Source organism: Podarcis liolepis (assembly GCF_965112155.1).
Source record: "Podarcis liolepis genome assembly, chromosome: 3".
Taxonomy (NCBI): Eukaryota; Metazoa; Chordata; class Lepidosauria; order Squamata; family Lacertidae; genus Podarcis; species Podarcis liolepis.
The window spans coordinates 118,739,708-118,755,685 of record NC_139557.1 but is presented as its reverse complement, the minus strand read 5'-3'; the positions used below and the strand labels follow the sequence as shown (position 1 = coordinate 118,755,685).

Genomic DNA, 15,978 nt, shown 5'->3' with positions numbered 1-15,978 from the left:
GTTTGAGGATTGGGAAAGACTGTGGAAGAAAGGGCTAAAGTTCACTGCATGTACGGTGTTAAAGGAAAATATAATGAAAATGATGTACAGATGGTATTTGACTCCTGTTACATTAGCAAAGATACAGTGGTACCCCGCAAGACGAACGCCTCGCGAGACGAAAAACTCGCAAAACGAAAGGGTTTTTTCGTTTTCGAGTTGCCTCGCAAGACGAATTTCCCTATGGGCTTGCTTCGCAAAACGAAGCTTGCCCCGGGGACAGCGGGTCTTCTCTTTTGAAGCAAGGGGCGGTGGGGAGAAGCGATCTTCTCCCCGCAGCCCCAGGTCCGGGGACAGCGGGAAGCGCTTCCCGCTGCCCTCAGACCTCTTTTGAAGCAAGGGGCTGTGGGGAGATCGCGATCTCCCCGCAGCCCCTTGCTTCAAAAGAGGTGCGGGGGCAGCGGGAAGCGCTTCGCGCTGCCCCCGGACCTCTTTTGAAGCAAGGGTTTGCGGGGAGAAGCGATCTCCCCGCAGCCCCTTGCTTCAAAAGAGGTCCGGGGACAGCGGGAAGCGCTTCCCGCTGCCCCCGGACCTCTTTTGAAGCAAGGGGCTGCGGGGAGATCGCTTCTCCCGGTGCTCCGAAGCTGGGCGGGGGGGAGGGAACACCTTCTGAAGGCAGGCGGGGGGCGAAAGTCTTTGCTCCCCCCTGCCTGCCTTTCCTGGAGGGCTTTTGAAGTCAGGCGGGGGGGAGCAAAGACTTTCACCCCCCGCCCGCCTTCAGAAGAGGTCCAGGACCTCTTCTGAAGGCTGGCGGGGGGCAAAAGTCTTTGTCCCCCCTGCCTGCCTTCCCAGGGGCTTTTAAATTGCCCCGGACAGCGGAGAAGTCCTCCGCTGTCCCGGGGCGATTTTAAAATGCCGTTCGCCAGCATTTTAAGATCGCCCGGACAGCGGAGAAGTCCTCCGCTGTCCCGGGGTTTTTTAAAATGCTGGGGGTGGGAAGAAAAGCCCTTGTCACCCCCCCCCAGCCTTCAGAAGAGGTCCGGGGACAGACTGTCCCCGGACCTGGTCTGAAGGCGGTTTCCCTAGGAACGCATTAATTGATTTTCAATGCATTCCTATGGGAAACCGTGCATCGCAAGACGAAAAAACCGCAAGACGAAGAGACTTGCGGAATGAATTAGTTTCGTCTTGCGAGGCACCACTGTATATCAAAACTGTGATAATCTATGTTGGAAATGCAAAGAAAAGGAAGGAACTTTTTATCACCTGCCCCAAGGTGAAATACTTCTGGGAAAAGATTTATAATGAATTGAAAAAAAATGTTGAAATATACATTTACAAAGATACCGGAGGACTTTCTCTTGGAATAACAGGTTTGGAATTGCCCAAGAAATATGTTAAATTGCTTTTGTATGCAACAACTGCTGCTCGAATTTTACTAGCTAAAAAGTGGAAAACCCAAGAATTACCAACGGCGGAAAATTGGCAGATGAAGATGATGGATTTTTCGGAGCTAGCCGACCTAACCGGAAGAGTCTGTGACCAGAAGGAGGAGGAGTATCAGGAAGAATGGACAAAATTTTGTGATTATTTAACTAAATTTGTTAAGTTAAATTAACAGGAAATAGCTTGCAGGTAACAGATTGGCTTAGGAATTAATATACTAAGTTAAGTGATGTTGAACATGTTTAATTTCGAATTGAAAAGATATAAGGATGTTAACAGACTAAGTCAAGTTTATAAGAATTATGATTTGGAAAGCCATTAAAAGGATATGCATGGAAATTCAACCAAGGGGAAGTGAGGAAGTCATTTAACAATGTTATTAAGTGTGATTTTAATAGGATTATGATTTATGTTTGTTTGTTTGTTTGTTTGTCTGTTTATAATTTTGTGAAAATTAATTTTTAAAAATTGAAAAAAATAAAAATTAAATTCACCTGTCTTGGGAGACACTCAAGCCAGTCGTTTGCCTTCTAAAAACCTGGGTTCAGAATTGGCCACAGACAAGAATGGATCTATTAAATTATTTCTCATCTGCAGCCTAGGATTGCAGTTGCTTTTTAAATAGCCATTCATTTCCCAAATATTTCTAAAATGCAGCAATAACTTTCACCATGTTTGGCTTTCTAGTATTCTCCATGATGATGGCACCCCTGGTTCAAGTCCTTATGGACCATGTGGTTTCTAGCTCTGGTTTTACTGGTTATTATGATGTATTTTTGTACTTCAGGGGAGGTCTGGAAAGTGCAGAATGAAATGGGACTCTTTGTTGCCAAATGACTCTTTGTTGCCAAATGACAGCTGCCTAATCTTCACTGAGGGTTGTCTTAAAATTTTGTACAGCTAGATCAGAGCTGCCAGTTTTTAATGCCCATGGGACATGCAGCCTGCACAGTTTGCACCCATACAAACATCCGCGGTATCAAAATTCCCTGTGGACAGATGAAAACCTTGAGGCTCTAATGCTTAACAAAAATGCAGAACCTAGTAGTGCTGCATCAAAACTGAATCCAACCTTTTACTTAAAGAAACAGAGTTAATATTATATGACTATATTATCAGCTACTCTGATCCATAAACTCATTGGTGACTATTTTTTTTAGCACATGCAAAGCCCTGCTTCTGCTTCCTCCAGTGAAGATGTAGAGTGTAGATCAGGAAATCAGGATTATAAAGGAGCAAGCATTCACAAGTAAGTGGGAACACCAACTCAATGGATATGACTTACTTCCCAAGATTCTTCTGATGGGTCCATAGTCCGGACGTTTGTCTGTGCAAAAGATAGAGAAGTAAATTGTCTTTATTTGAGAGGCCTTCCTGTGCAAAAAGAAACATTAATTTGATGTCCATTTTGTTTTGAGCATTGGAATGGCACTTTCAAGTATGAGAGCCTGAGGTCCTAGACTAGGAAGTGGGAGACCAGTCTTCAAATTATCATGAAGCTCCTTGGGTGGCCTTGGGCCAGTCACTCACTCTCAGCCTGGTCTACCTTGCAGGGTTGATGTGAGGATTAAATTAGACGCCATCTTGTGCTCCATGGAGAAAAAGGTGGGATATAAATGTCATTCATAAATAAATTTCCAAAGCCTTCTGTAACAGCAAATCAGTAATATTATTTGCTGTTGGGTGTAGTGAAGGGTTAACCTTCTGTGTCTCGAGGCTGAGAGGAGGCGCTTGCAAGGGAAGTAAGCCAAGACGTGACAAAAGCAGCTTGGAATGCTGTGAGCTGAGTGAAAAGTGAAAGCAGTTTTGTTGCGTAGCTGCAAACAGAGGGAGAAGATGCAGCTTAAATCAGATGGAAGTTCTTGTTTGTAAATATGCTACTTTTGAGCAAATAAAGTGATATTAGGACAGAAGAAACGTGTGGGACTTGTTCACTGCCCTTTCAACATGACTGCTGTGCAACTTTGCTAATTGCTTTACGACCTGCAGAAGCTCGCAGGGGGAAGCGTGCTGGACGCCGAAGAATAAAGCAATAAATCTACCTAACAAAGGTTATGGGTCAACGTGAAGCGTGTGAGAAAGGGCTTTGAAGCTTTATTAGCTGAACGTCAATTTGATCGACTGCCGAGACTTCAAAGGGCAGATCGGAGGAGGCTGACGGAGTGGGAGCTGAGAGCCAAGTCGTCCGGAGTGCCCAGTTTGGCTGCTGAGTGAGTACCTTTGGAAAAGCCAACAGAAGGGAGGCAATGGCTCAGCCCTATGAACATGGCTTTGAGCTTAAACTGCCATGTCAGAAACTGACTAGTCAAAATTGGTTGCAGTGGAGCTTTCAAGTAGAGCTTTTGCTGGTGGGGGAGCAGCTTTGGAACGTAATTCACCCCCCACAGAATGCAGCTGGGAAAGCAGAGGCTAAGAGGGCTGCAGAGCAAAGTGAAGTGCAGAAGGCGTGTGCTTGCTTTTTTGGCAGAAAGTGTGGATGCTCAGCTGGTGCCTGTTGTCCTGGGTGCAAGAAGGCCAGAGGCCGCTTGGCTAGCACTCCGAGAAGCTTGTGGAGCTGGAGTGGGAAGCAAGGGCCGAGAAGTGGCTGCATCCGAAAGGGAGAGGAGAGGCAAGATGGCGCTGGCCACATTCCTGAGAGTCGATACACAGCTGGGAGGAGCTGGGAGCCCCCATGGGGGGGGGGAGAAGGGACTGTTGCTGTTGCTGGCAATGCTGCTGGTGCTTTTGCTGAGCCTGGGAGCTGTGTGGATGCTGCAACATGTCTGTGTGAGGAGCCTGGAGAGAGGCCAAGTGTTGGGAGCCCTTTACCCATCAGAGGGGGTGCAGGAGAACGTCCTGGAGGCCCCATGAGCAGTGGGGGGGGCAGTGAGCAGTGAGCAGTGAAAGCTCAGAGACGCCTCTTTCTCCAAAAGCTGCCAAGAGTTGTTTACAACGTGAGCTGAAGCCAAGCCGTGGGAAGCTGAAAAGTGCTGGAGGCTTCAAGGCTGGCCACCTGCTGGGGGGAGTCTGTTGCCATGACAACCAGAAAGGACATCTGCAGAAGCCCCAAGGAGGATTGTTGCCATGGTGACCCAGGAATGTCAACAACAAGACTTTTTCACTGTAATAATCGACAGTGGTGCCTCGAACTCGTTGGTGCCATCTCCTGGTCTTTTGAGGAATTACAGGACAGTAAAAACTGAGAAATTTGTGACGATTGCAGATGGAAGCAGAAAAAGATTAACAGAGACAGGCCTTTTCTTCTGTCCTTTTCTTAAGCATGAAGTCAAAGCTTATGCAGTGCCCGGTTTAACTAACTGTTTGTTAAGTGTGCATGATCTACTTATCAATGGTTTTCATATTTCTTTTGCAGGTGACAAATGTGAATTCTCCAAGGATGGGAAACACGTGTACACAGTACAGTCTAAAGATAATTTGTTTGCTGTAAATGTGCCTTTTTCCACAGGAGAGGATGGCACCGAAGATGCGAAGGGCCAATGTGTGAATGTAGCATCCCACCATGGTTGTTCACATATTTGGCACCGACGCTTCGCCCATTTGAATTGGAAATATCTCCAGAAAGCACCAGAGATGACATAAGGGTGCAAATTTAATGTTTGTGACAAATTTTTAGATTGCAATGCATGTAAACAGGCGAAAATTGTGACATGCTCATATCCAAAGTCAGAGAGGCAGACCACACAACCCTTTGAATTAATTCATGCAGATTTGTGTGGACCCATGTCTGTTGAGTCACTGGGAGGTTCAAAGTATTCTCTGCTTTTGATTGATGATTTTTCGAGGTCTGCTTGGACCTTCTCTCTGAAAACGAAAGGGGAGGCGGCTAAAATGATCAAGGATTGGATCACTGCAGTTGAGGTAACTTTTTCCACCAAAATAAAAAAATTCCTTCCAGTAGCACCTTAAAGACCAACTAAGTTAGTTCTTGGTATGAGCTTTCGTGTGCATGCACACTTCTTCAGATACACACTTCTTCAGTGTGTATCTGAAGAAGTGTGCATGCACACGAAAGCTCATACCAAGAACTAACTTTGTTGGTCTTTAAGGTGCTACTGGAAGGAATTTTTTTATTTTGACTATGGCAGACCAACACTGCTACCTACCTGTAACTTTTTCCACCAAAGTTCGTGGTTTTCAAAGTGACAGAGGTTCTGAATTCACTGGTTCTGCTTTACAGGATTTCTTTAGGGAGAAGGGGATTAGCCACAGACTGACCGCTCCTTACTCTCTGCAACAGAATGGGGTCGCAGAGAGACGGAACAGGACGGTGCAGGAAGCTGTATCTGCGATCCTGTGGGACGCAGGGCTACCCCAGAAATATTGGTCTGAAGCTTCGAGATTTGTGGTCCATACGCAGAACAGAGTGTACAACTCTAGTGTAGGAAATACACCGTATTTCTTACTGCATGGAAAGAAGCCTAAGGTACACTACCTTCGTGTGTTTGGTTGTGAGGCTTGGGCGCTTATTCCAAAGGCTCTACGCCAGAAAGGTGAGCCAAGATCTAAAAGAATGATCTTTGTAGGGTATGAGCCTGGCTCAAAGGCCTGGCGGTTTGCGTACCCAAGTGGAGACCAGTCTACGTTGGTTATCAGCAATAGCACTGAGTTCTGTGAGCAAGCCGGTTAGAATCATCTGCACGCTAATCCAGACGTGATTCCACAGCAGTTCTATGACTCAGATGTTGAGGAGGAAGAGCAACTTGGTGCTGGGGACCACGGTCCAGAGCGACAGAGTCCAAGGCAGGGACAGCTCAGGATCCCTCAGAGGGGGGAACCTAGAACACCTCCTCAGGCAAGTGTCAAGTTTGAGCCAAAGAGTGAGCTATCTTCACCTGCTGGACCAGCTGTAAGGCCCAAGAGGCGCAGCAGGTCAGAGGGGGAAGACACTGAAGTTGAGGATGATTTAGCTGGACCCAGTGAAACAGCAGGGTCACCGGGATTCACACTGAGGAGATCAGCGAGGACAAGGAGGCCTCCTGATCGGTACGACACTTCAGGCATCTGGGTAGGTTCTGCAAGATGTGAACCTGAATCCTTCGAGGATATTCAGAGTTTATCTGAGGAAGAAGCAGGCAAGTGGCACAGGGCAATGGACAAAGAGATGAAGTCCATGAAAGATCTAGGTGTGTTCTCACTCACAGAGTTGCCACCGGGTAAGCAGGCTGTGAGTTGCAGGTGGGTTTACCACTTGAAACCCACGGACGCTGGAGAGTCGCAGTATAAAGCCAGGTTAGTTGCTCGAGGATTTACACAGAGGAAGGGAATACACTTCACGGAGGTGTATTCGCCAACGTCACGAGCGGAGACTCTGAGAACGCTTTTAGCTTGTGCAGCACAGAGAGGCTGGAAAGTAAACCACTTTGATGTGGATGTTGCCTACCTTAACTCAGATCTCCAGGAGGAGATGTACATGATTCCTCCTCCGGGGTTTGAGAACTTAAGGCAGGATGTTGTGTGGAGATTGCACAAATCCATCTATGGATTACGTCAATCTGCTAGAAACTGGAACATGTGCCTGAATGAAGCCTTAGAAGAGCTAGATTTCAGGAGAAGTGTTGCTGATAGTTGCTTTTATTTGAGAGGATCAGGAGCAACACAAGAGTATTTGCAGATTTGGGTTAATGACGTGTTATTCTTCTCAGAAACAGATGAACAGGCAGAGAAGTTTGCCAAAGAGCTAGGTAAACGATTCAAGCGTAAACAGCTTGGTGCTGTCAAAACCTATTTAGGTGTCAGTGTTGAGCGTGTACAGGATGGAAGTTTTTTGCTCAGCCAGAGAGGTAAAATTGAGCAATTGCTTCAGAAAATGAGGATGAGTGATTGTGCAGGAGTGAGAAGTCCTATGGAGACTAGTTTTGTGAAGGACAGCCAGCAAGTAGAACGCGCTGCATTCAAAAATACTGAAGTGTTTCAGTCAGCCCTAGGGAGTTTGTTGTACTTGTCCCAGTGGAGCAGACCTGATATAGCGTTTGCTGTCAATCTGCTCAGCAGGGAAGCTTCAAACCCTAGTGTGCAAGCCTGGAATGGCATCAAGAGAGTTCTGAGGTATTTGCAGGAGACCAAAGACTTTTGTCTTAGGTGGCCAGCACAAGGAGAAGTCAAACTGACTTGCTTTGTGGACTCGGATTGGGCTAATCTTGAGGATTGCAAGTCTGTGTCTGGCCTAGTGGTGAAGTTTGGGAACTCAGTAGTTGGATGGAGGTCCAAGAAGCAAAGTCTTATAGCGCTCTCATCCACTGAGGCTGAGTTTAGTGCTCTTTCAGAGGTGTGCAGAGAAGTAGAGTTCTATGCTTGCTTGGTGCCGGAACTCTGCGAAGTGGATTGTCAGCCGATACGTGTTTTCGAGGACAATCAACCATGCCTGCGTTTGGCAGAGTCAGGTCAGTTCAAGGCCAGAACTAAACACCTAGACATTCCCTTTCGGAATGTGTGCCAGAGTGTTCAGAAGGGATTAGTTGCGCTGAAGTATTGTCCCTCTGCCAAGAACCTAGCTGATGGGTTCACGAAGCCACTCACCTTCCAAAGACATGGGGAGCTTTGCGAAGGTCTGGGTTTGGGACGACCAAGGGTCGCTTCTCCCCTCAGGCGTGAGACAAGAGGGCGTGTTGGGTGTAGTGAAGGGTTAACCTTCTGTGTCTCGAGGCTGAGAGGAGGCCCTTGCAAGGGAAGTAAGCCAGGACATGAGGAAAGCAGCTTGGAATGCTGTGAGCTGAGTTGAAAAGTGAAAGCAGTTTTGTTGCGTAGCTGCAAACAGAGGGAGAAGATGCAGCTTAAATCAGATGGAAGTTCTTGTTTGTAAATATGCTACTTTTGAGCAAATAAAGTGATATTAGGATAGAAGAAACGTGTGGGACTTGTTCACTGCCCTTTCAACACGACCGCTGTGCAACTTTGCTAATTGCTTTGCGACCTGCAGAGGCTCGCAGGGGGAAGCGTGCTGGATGCAGAACAATAAAGCAATAAATCTACCTAACATTTCCTATGATACCGATGGGGAGATCGAGGCTGAAAGTGAGAGTGTGGTTTACCCGAGGCCAGCTGGTGAGCTCGTGGTAGAGTTTTACAGATTTGGATTGTCAGGCATGGGAGATCCTGATATGACTGATGCTCTGGTCAACATAATCATTTTTTATAGATTGGTTTTCATAGATTGGTTGGGAGAGATCTTGTTTACATATATATTTATTTACTACATTTTTATCTCTTTTGCAAAACAAAAGAACTCAATGTATATCACTTACCCCTGCAGCAGATTCTGCTGGTGCCACAGGGGGCCAATGGGATTTCTACAGAGGTACAGTTTGTAGTTGCTGGGAATTGGCAAGATCCTCCAAGTAATTCACATAAACGTTGCCCTGTGTAAAAGAGAAGGGAAATAAATTCTTTTTTTTTTTAAAAAAAAATAATATTTATTACTTTTCCAACAATTTAAACATACACACACAAAAATAAAAAGAAAAAAGAAAAAATAACAATACAATACATTACAAAACCACTACATAACACCTTAAACTAACAAAACAAAACAAAACAAAAACAATTTAAAAGACTTCAAACAATTTCAATATCTTATCTTTCATTCACTTATTTCAGTGACCTCCTCACACCTCCCTTTTTGTATTCCACTTCTGTTGATTGTTTCAGCAATTCCTTTCCATCTTCCTCTGCTTTCTATCCTTTAATTATCTTAGCAGATTCTAACCTTATTTAGGGAAATAAATTCTTTGAAATGGGGCAAAGGGGTTTCCAACCACATTTTCCCAATCTAGAACCATGCGTATTTAATGGGATGACCAACTTTTACAGGCTTCTGCTGCCTCACAATAAGCAAGGGTCAGATCGGTCCTCCTTCGCTAAAAAAACTCCAGCTGATTCCTGAACCTTGTAAGGGTGCGGACACTGAGCTGGACCCAGCCACTTGGGTGGCGTATAAATCATAAAATTATGATGATGATTATTACTGCTCTTGGGATATTTTCTGCACAGCCAACAAGCCTATATCTTGCAGGTTGTTAATGCAAGGAGTGAAAAATGAGCAGATAATGCACCCACAGAACCACATAACTGGCAACTATGTCAGCCTTCATTCCATTTTACAGCCTTCATTCCTTTGCTTTCAACATCTGCTAATCAGAATTACAGCTGTTCTGAGTTTCAGAAACAGATTGCCATTTGTGCCCGCTCTGAGAATGGTATTTTCTGGAATCTCCCCAGTAGTGTTGCCAATGTGTCTTGCTCACCTCACACCCAAATGTGCTGGCTATAGTCTTTCTCAGCTACCAGCCAGGTGAGGAGGGGGTAAGGCCCACCCATTTGGCCAGGGGAAACAATTTCTTCATTGGCTATGAAACTTGCTGGGTTAGGTCCATAATGGAATCCTTCATCAGATTTTTACTCTTCCTAGATCCAGGACCTCTGGAATTAGAAAGGACTTGGGGATCATGCACACTAACTCTTCTAAACTCACAGCAATATAAATGACCACCATGGAACCTGCCTTGTGGCTCAGTTCATCCTCCACCTCTTTTTAAACAGCCAGATATGATAGGGAGCTACTCCCTTCCTGTGCCCTCTTACCTGCAACAACATGGAAGAGGATGAAGACCAGAGTTAAGCTCAGGTAGAGGAACCTCATGGCAGCAGTTTCCTCTGAGATCTCTGCCAAAGGGAAGGCACTCTAAGGCAGAAGGGAGTTTGGATGGAACAAGGAGGTTCTCTCTACTTATAGTGTTGCAGTGCCAAATCCGGTAACTGTCAGCATAGCATCTGAATCCTCCAGGCCCCTTTCTCTTAACTCATCCTAAGCCATTTATTTATCTTGCACATCATCCTAAGATTTACCCACACAATCAGCTTTCTCATATGTTGACAATCTGTCCTGTGCTCCAGGCTACAAACAGGTATTTCGTGCAACTCTCAGCATCCAAACTCTTCTCTCTTAACTCATCCTATGCAATTGATTCATCTTGGAGAACTTCCTAATATTTACCTGCAGAACAGCCTTTCTCCTGCTGTTTTCTTTCCATATCAGTTAGCAGATTTCCTGCCATCTCACAAAAGCTGTTGCCAGCTTCACAGAGCCTGGATAGAAAGGAAGTGGAATTTCGGGTAAGAGCTCGGCTGTAATGCAGTTTGATACAACCTCTTTGGATTGGACTGTTCAGTGTGACTGCAGTAGCCATACCTACCAAGAAAGAATCTTTTCAGTGTGCTTTTTTCCTGGTCTGTACCTTTTTGGATGCATTTTGCTTAACAGGCTAGTTTTTGTGATTCATGTAGTTTTATGTCCATTGCTGCCATTATAGGCTTCCCATACAAACACCCACATAAATCAATGACTTCATCCCATCATTCATAAATTATAAACACAAGCAAGAACAAGAAATGTAAGAATTAACAAAAAGAAAAAAAACCACCAAGAAGATATAAGGAGACAACTGTGAGCAGAAACATTGTTTAGATTGTTTTGATCAGTTGTACTCTGCATTTCAGTCAAAAGGTTCCCAGAGTGGCTTATGTACAATTTAAAAAACAAAAAGCCAAAAATGGCACACAAGCAGAAAAGGACAGGAAGGGAAGAGGAAAACAAAAACCTGAACTTCTTACCAATTTCTAGACAATCATGGCCAGCTGACCCAGTTCAGGACCAGGAGGTGCCTGATTCAGCTTGGCCTCCAGCAAAAGCAGATGCCATGAGCCCTACTTACTGTCTCCTCCCAAGAGGCAGTCTGGTGGAGCGGTCCATTAGGAGGTCCATCTTTCCTGCACTGCTTGCATCTCCCCTGGGAGCCTATGCACTTTCCTTCCTTGGAGGTTTATAAGCAGAGGTTGGATGGTCATCTGTCATGGATGCTTTAGCTGAGATTCCTGCATTGCAGAGGTTGGAGTAGATGAGCTTTTGAATCTCTTCAGCAGAAATGTTGCTTTTTCAGATGGTTTTTTCAGAATAAATAATGCTTTTAATTATTGCTTTTTTCTTCATTCTGATATCCTGATCTACACTCTACATCTTCACTGGAGTAAGGAGAAGAAGGGCTTTGCTCCTGCTAAAGGAAATAGTGATCAATCACTTTATATATCAGAGTAGCTGATAATACACTCAGAGCATATTTACCTGCGTTAAAGAGATCTGAATGGAATAGATAAATAAAGAAGGTCCCTCTAAACCTGACCCAAGAATGATGATGTTGACCAGAGCTTCAGTCAAATAAGGACTTTCCATGCCTGTCCATCAAAATCAGTGACCATGTTGCTGTCCAGGAGAAGGTGTCTCCTGAACTCTGGGCTATGGTAAGGCCAGGCAAAACTGGGGGGAAGCCCAGTTTACCGGAATTTCTGGGAGGAATATCCTCAGACAACCAAACATTAACACAGGGAACATGGATGGATTGTTAGATAACAAAATCTCAGACCCTCCAACATTCGGCCAATTAAACTTGGGACGTGCGTCTTTCAGTGCCATACTCCCGGGCAATGAGCTGGGGCTTCCCCTCTCTAACCCCCTTTCATTGTCTCCTCCTCCTCCAGTGGGGGCAGCATTGGGCAGAGGAAGCTTGGCTAATGGGTCCGGTGGGGGCAACCTGACCTGCATCACCAGCAACTCCCCCTCCTCCACCTCCATGGGCTCCAGCACAGCCACTTTTTTCAACCAAAGACATTCATCTGGGTGCTGAACTTTCAAAGGAGCTGAGCATCAAAAACGGGACATCCAATCAGAAGCTAGGATAGCTTCTGTAAACCTGGGATGTCCCAGTTGAATCAGGACTATTGATGGATAAGCAATCTCCATTTCTAGTCATCTTGACGTCAGGCATACCGTACTACTGGGCCTCCGATTGTTGTTGGACTACAATTCCCAGCAGTATAAACTGCAATTCCCACAAGCCCTGGTTTATTCTGTGTGGGTTGAAGCCAAAGAGAGAGGGAGAGGTAATTATTAGCAGCATGAGGATAGGCTGAACCCACTCATGGTAGCCACTGACATGACCTCCCGCCTTAAAAAAAGGACACTAATTTCCTCAGTCTATTTCACTGCCCATTACCCCAACTTGGTTTCCTAACATTGCTTCATCTTTCTATTACTGATTTCTTTCTCCTCCCTGGAGTCTTCCTAAGCAGTCAATGATCCCATTGTGGATGTATAGCTGAAGGAGCATCTCTACCCCCAACATTCAGCCTAGACATAGAGGTCCAGCTTCAAGGACCTTCTGGGGTTTCCTTCATTGGGAGAGGTGAGGTTACAGGGAAGCAGGCAGAGGGCCTTTTAGGTAGTGGTGACTAAGGAGCTAAGGGCTCCTTAGGGTGGCACCAGGGAGGGAAATGTCGTCGCGCCACTCCAGATTATCCTGAGGTTTGGGCTGGGCTGTCACCAATATGCTGGTGGCACTCAGCTCTATCTGCTGATGGATTGGCCACACCGACTCGGCCCCGAACACACTGACCAGATGCTTAGAAGCTGTGGCTGGATGGTTTCGTGGGAGCAGATTGAAACTAAATCCTTTGAAGACAGAGGTCCTATGGCTAGGTCGGGATGACATGGGGATGAGGGACCAACTCCCTTCTCTGCGGGGCCCAATTAGTGCCATTGCCTTCTGTTAAGAGTTTGGGTGTAATCCTTGACGCCCCCTTTCCATGGAGGCGCAGGTTACAGCAACAGCCAAGGCGACATTTTTACACCTTCGCTACATCAAGCAGTTGGTCCCTTACCTTTCCCGTCCTGACCTGGCCACAGTGATCCATGCGACAGTCACCTCCAGGCTTGACTACTGTAATTCGCTCTACGCGGGGCTGCCCTTGAAGCTGTCCCAGAAACTCCAGCGGGTGCAGAATGCTGCAGCGAGGCTCCTCACAGGGTCTCTGCCATGGGAGCATATTCACCCAGTGCTTTTTCCAGCAGCACTGGCTCCCGGTGGAGTACAGGGTCAGATTTAAGATGCTGAGTTTGACCTTTAAAGCCCTTCACGGCCTAGCACCCTTGTACCTACGGGACCACCTCACCCGGTATGCCCCACGGAGAGCCTCAAGGTCCATAAATAGCAACACCCTAGTGGTCCCGGGCCCTAAGGAAATTAGATTAGCTTCAACCAGAGCCAGGGCCTTTGCAACTCTGGCTCCGGCTTGGTGGAACGCTCTGCCTCATGATACCAGGGCCCTGCATGATCTGATTTCTTTCCGTAGGGCCTGTAAGACAGAGTTGATCCGCCTGGCCTTTGCCTTGGAGCTAATTTGATTCCCTCCTTCCCTCTCTTTCTTTTTTCTTTTCCTTTCTCCTCCTGCAATGAGGCTACATTTTAATATTTTAATGTTTCAATATTTTAATGTTGTATTTTAATTTTGTTTTTAAGTTGTAATCATTCAACTTGTCTTTATTATTGCTTGTTATCTGCCCTGAGCCTGGCCTTGGCTGGGGAGGGCGGGGTATAAATAAAAATTATTATTATTATTATTATTTATTATTAAGCATCCATGACAGATGACCATCTGTGCACAGGAAAGTGGAAAGGCTCCCAGGGGAGATGCAAGCAGTTCAGGAAAGATGGACCTCCTAATGGAACGTTCCACCAGACTTTTTTAAATTGTACATAAGCCACTCTGGGAACCTTTTGACTGAAAAGCAGAGTACAACTGATCAAAACAATTTAAACAATGTTTCTGCTCACAGTTGTCTCCTTATATCTTCTTGGTGGCTTCTTTCTTTTTGTTAATTCTTACATTTCTTTTTCTTGCTTGTGTTTATAACTTATGAATGATGGGATGAAGTCATTGATTTATGTGGGTGTTTCTGTGGGAAGCCTATAATGGTGGCAATGGACATAAAACTACATGAATCACAAAAACAAGCCTGTTAAGCAAAAGAAATCTAAAAATGTGCAGACCAGTAGAAAAGCACACTGAAAAGATTCTTTCTTGGTAGGTATGGCAACTGCAGTCAAACTGAACAGTCCAACCCAAAAAGGTTGTATCAAACTGCATTACAGCCAAGCTCTTACCCAAAATTCCACTTCCTTTCTATCCAGGCTCTGTGAAGTTGGCAACAGCTTTTGTGAGATGACAGGAAATCTGTTAACTGATATGGAAAGAAAAGAGCAGGAGAAAGGCTGTTCTGCAGGTAAATATTAGGAAGTTCTCCAAGATGAATCAATTGCATAGGATGAGTTAAGAGAGAAGAGTTTGGATGCTGAGAGTTGCACGAAATACCTGTTTGTAGCCTGGAGCACAGGTCAGATTGTCAATATATGAGAAAGGTGATTGTATGGGTAAATCTTAGGATGATGTACAAGATAAATAAATGGCTTAGGATGAGTTAAGAGAAAGGGGCCTGGAGGGTTCAGATGCTATGCTGACAGTTACCTGATTTGGCACTGCAATGCTATAAGTAGAGAGAACCTCCTTGTTCCATCCAAACTCCACTTCCTTCTGCCTTAGAGTGCCTTCTCTTTGGGGGAGATCTCAAAGGAAACTGCTGCCATGAGGTTCCTCTACCTGAGTTTTACTCTGGTCTTCATCCTCTTCCATGTTGTTGCAGGTAAGAGGGCACAGGAAGGGAGTAGCTGCTGGAAATGCAGAAGGTCTCAGCTTCAATTCCAGGTATTTCCCCTGCTGGAGACCCAGAGAAACTGCTGTAGGTGGAACAACAGTATGAATTGGCTGCTCCCTATTCTATCTGGCTGTTTAAAAAGGGGTGGTGGAGGAGGAAAGAGTTTTACAATACATTTAATATTGAAATTGAATACATGGCTTTTGCAAAAGCAGAAATGTTCTGGATACAGACTGATCCACAAGGCAGGTTCCATGGTGGTCATTTATATTGCTGTGAGTTTAGAAGAGTTAGTGTGCATGATCCCCAAATCCTTTCTAGTTCCAGAGGTCCTGGATCTAGGAAGAGTAAAAATCTGATGAAGGATTCCATTATGGACCTAACCCAGAAAGTTTCATAGCCAATGAAGAGATTGTTTCCCCTGGCCAAATGAGTGGGTCTTACCCCCACCTCATCTGGCTGGTAGCTGAGAAAGACTATAGCCAGCACATTTGGGTGTGAGCTGAGGAAGAGACATTGGCAACACTACTGGGGAGATTCCAGAAAATACCATTCTCAGGGAGGACACAAATGGCTATCTATTTCTGAAGCTCAGAACAGCTGTAATTCTGATTAGCAGACGTTGAAAGCAAAGGGGAACCTTCAGTAGAATGAAATGAAGGCTGACTCAGTCGCCAGTTATGTGGGTCTGTGGGTGCATTATCTTCTCATTTTTCTCCCCTTCCATTAGCAACCTGCAAGATGTAGGCTTGTCAGCAATGCTTAAAGATCCCAGGAGCAGTAATCATCATCATCATCATCATAATTTTATGATTTATATGCCACCCAATTGGCTGGGTGCAGCTCAGTGTCCACACCCTTACAAGGTTCAGGAATCTGCTGGAGTTTTTTTTAGTGAAGGAGGACCGACCTGACCCTTGCTTATTGTGAGGCAGCAGAAGCCTATAAAAGTTGGTCATCCCATTAAATACGCATGGTTCTAGATTGGGAAAAAGTGGTTGGAAACGCCTTTGCCC

At 45.4% G+C, this 15,978-nt stretch overlaps 1 protein-coding gene and 1 long non-coding RNA gene across 2 annotated transcripts in view; one reads left to right on the top strand and one right to left on the bottom strand.

Annotated features, from left to right (window-relative positions):
- Nucleotides 1–8,720: 8,720 nt before the first annotated feature.
- On the bottom strand, nucleotides 8,721–13,523 carry LOC310702962. The gene is made up of 4 exons (XR_014523840.1): nucleotides 13,132–13,523; nucleotides 11,133–11,292; nucleotides 10,003–10,102; nucleotides 8,721–8,780 (listed from the first exon to the last, which is right to left on the bottom strand). It is a non-coding gene; the product is annotated as an uncharacterized lncRNA (long non-coding RNA).
- Nucleotides 13,524–14,840: 1,317 nt separating this feature from the next.
- Nucleotides 14,841–15,978, top strand: part of LOC310702787 (uncharacterized protein) — a 55,255-nt gene continuing 54,117 nt past the window's right edge. The window contains exon 1 of the mRNA XM_083494921.1: nucleotides 14,841–14,950. Within this exon, the coding sequence (XP_083351047.1) occupies nucleotides 14,939–14,950 (12 nt within the window). The 5' untranslated portion in view covers nucleotides 14,841–14,938. The remainder of the gene's footprint in view (nucleotides 14,951–15,978) is intronic.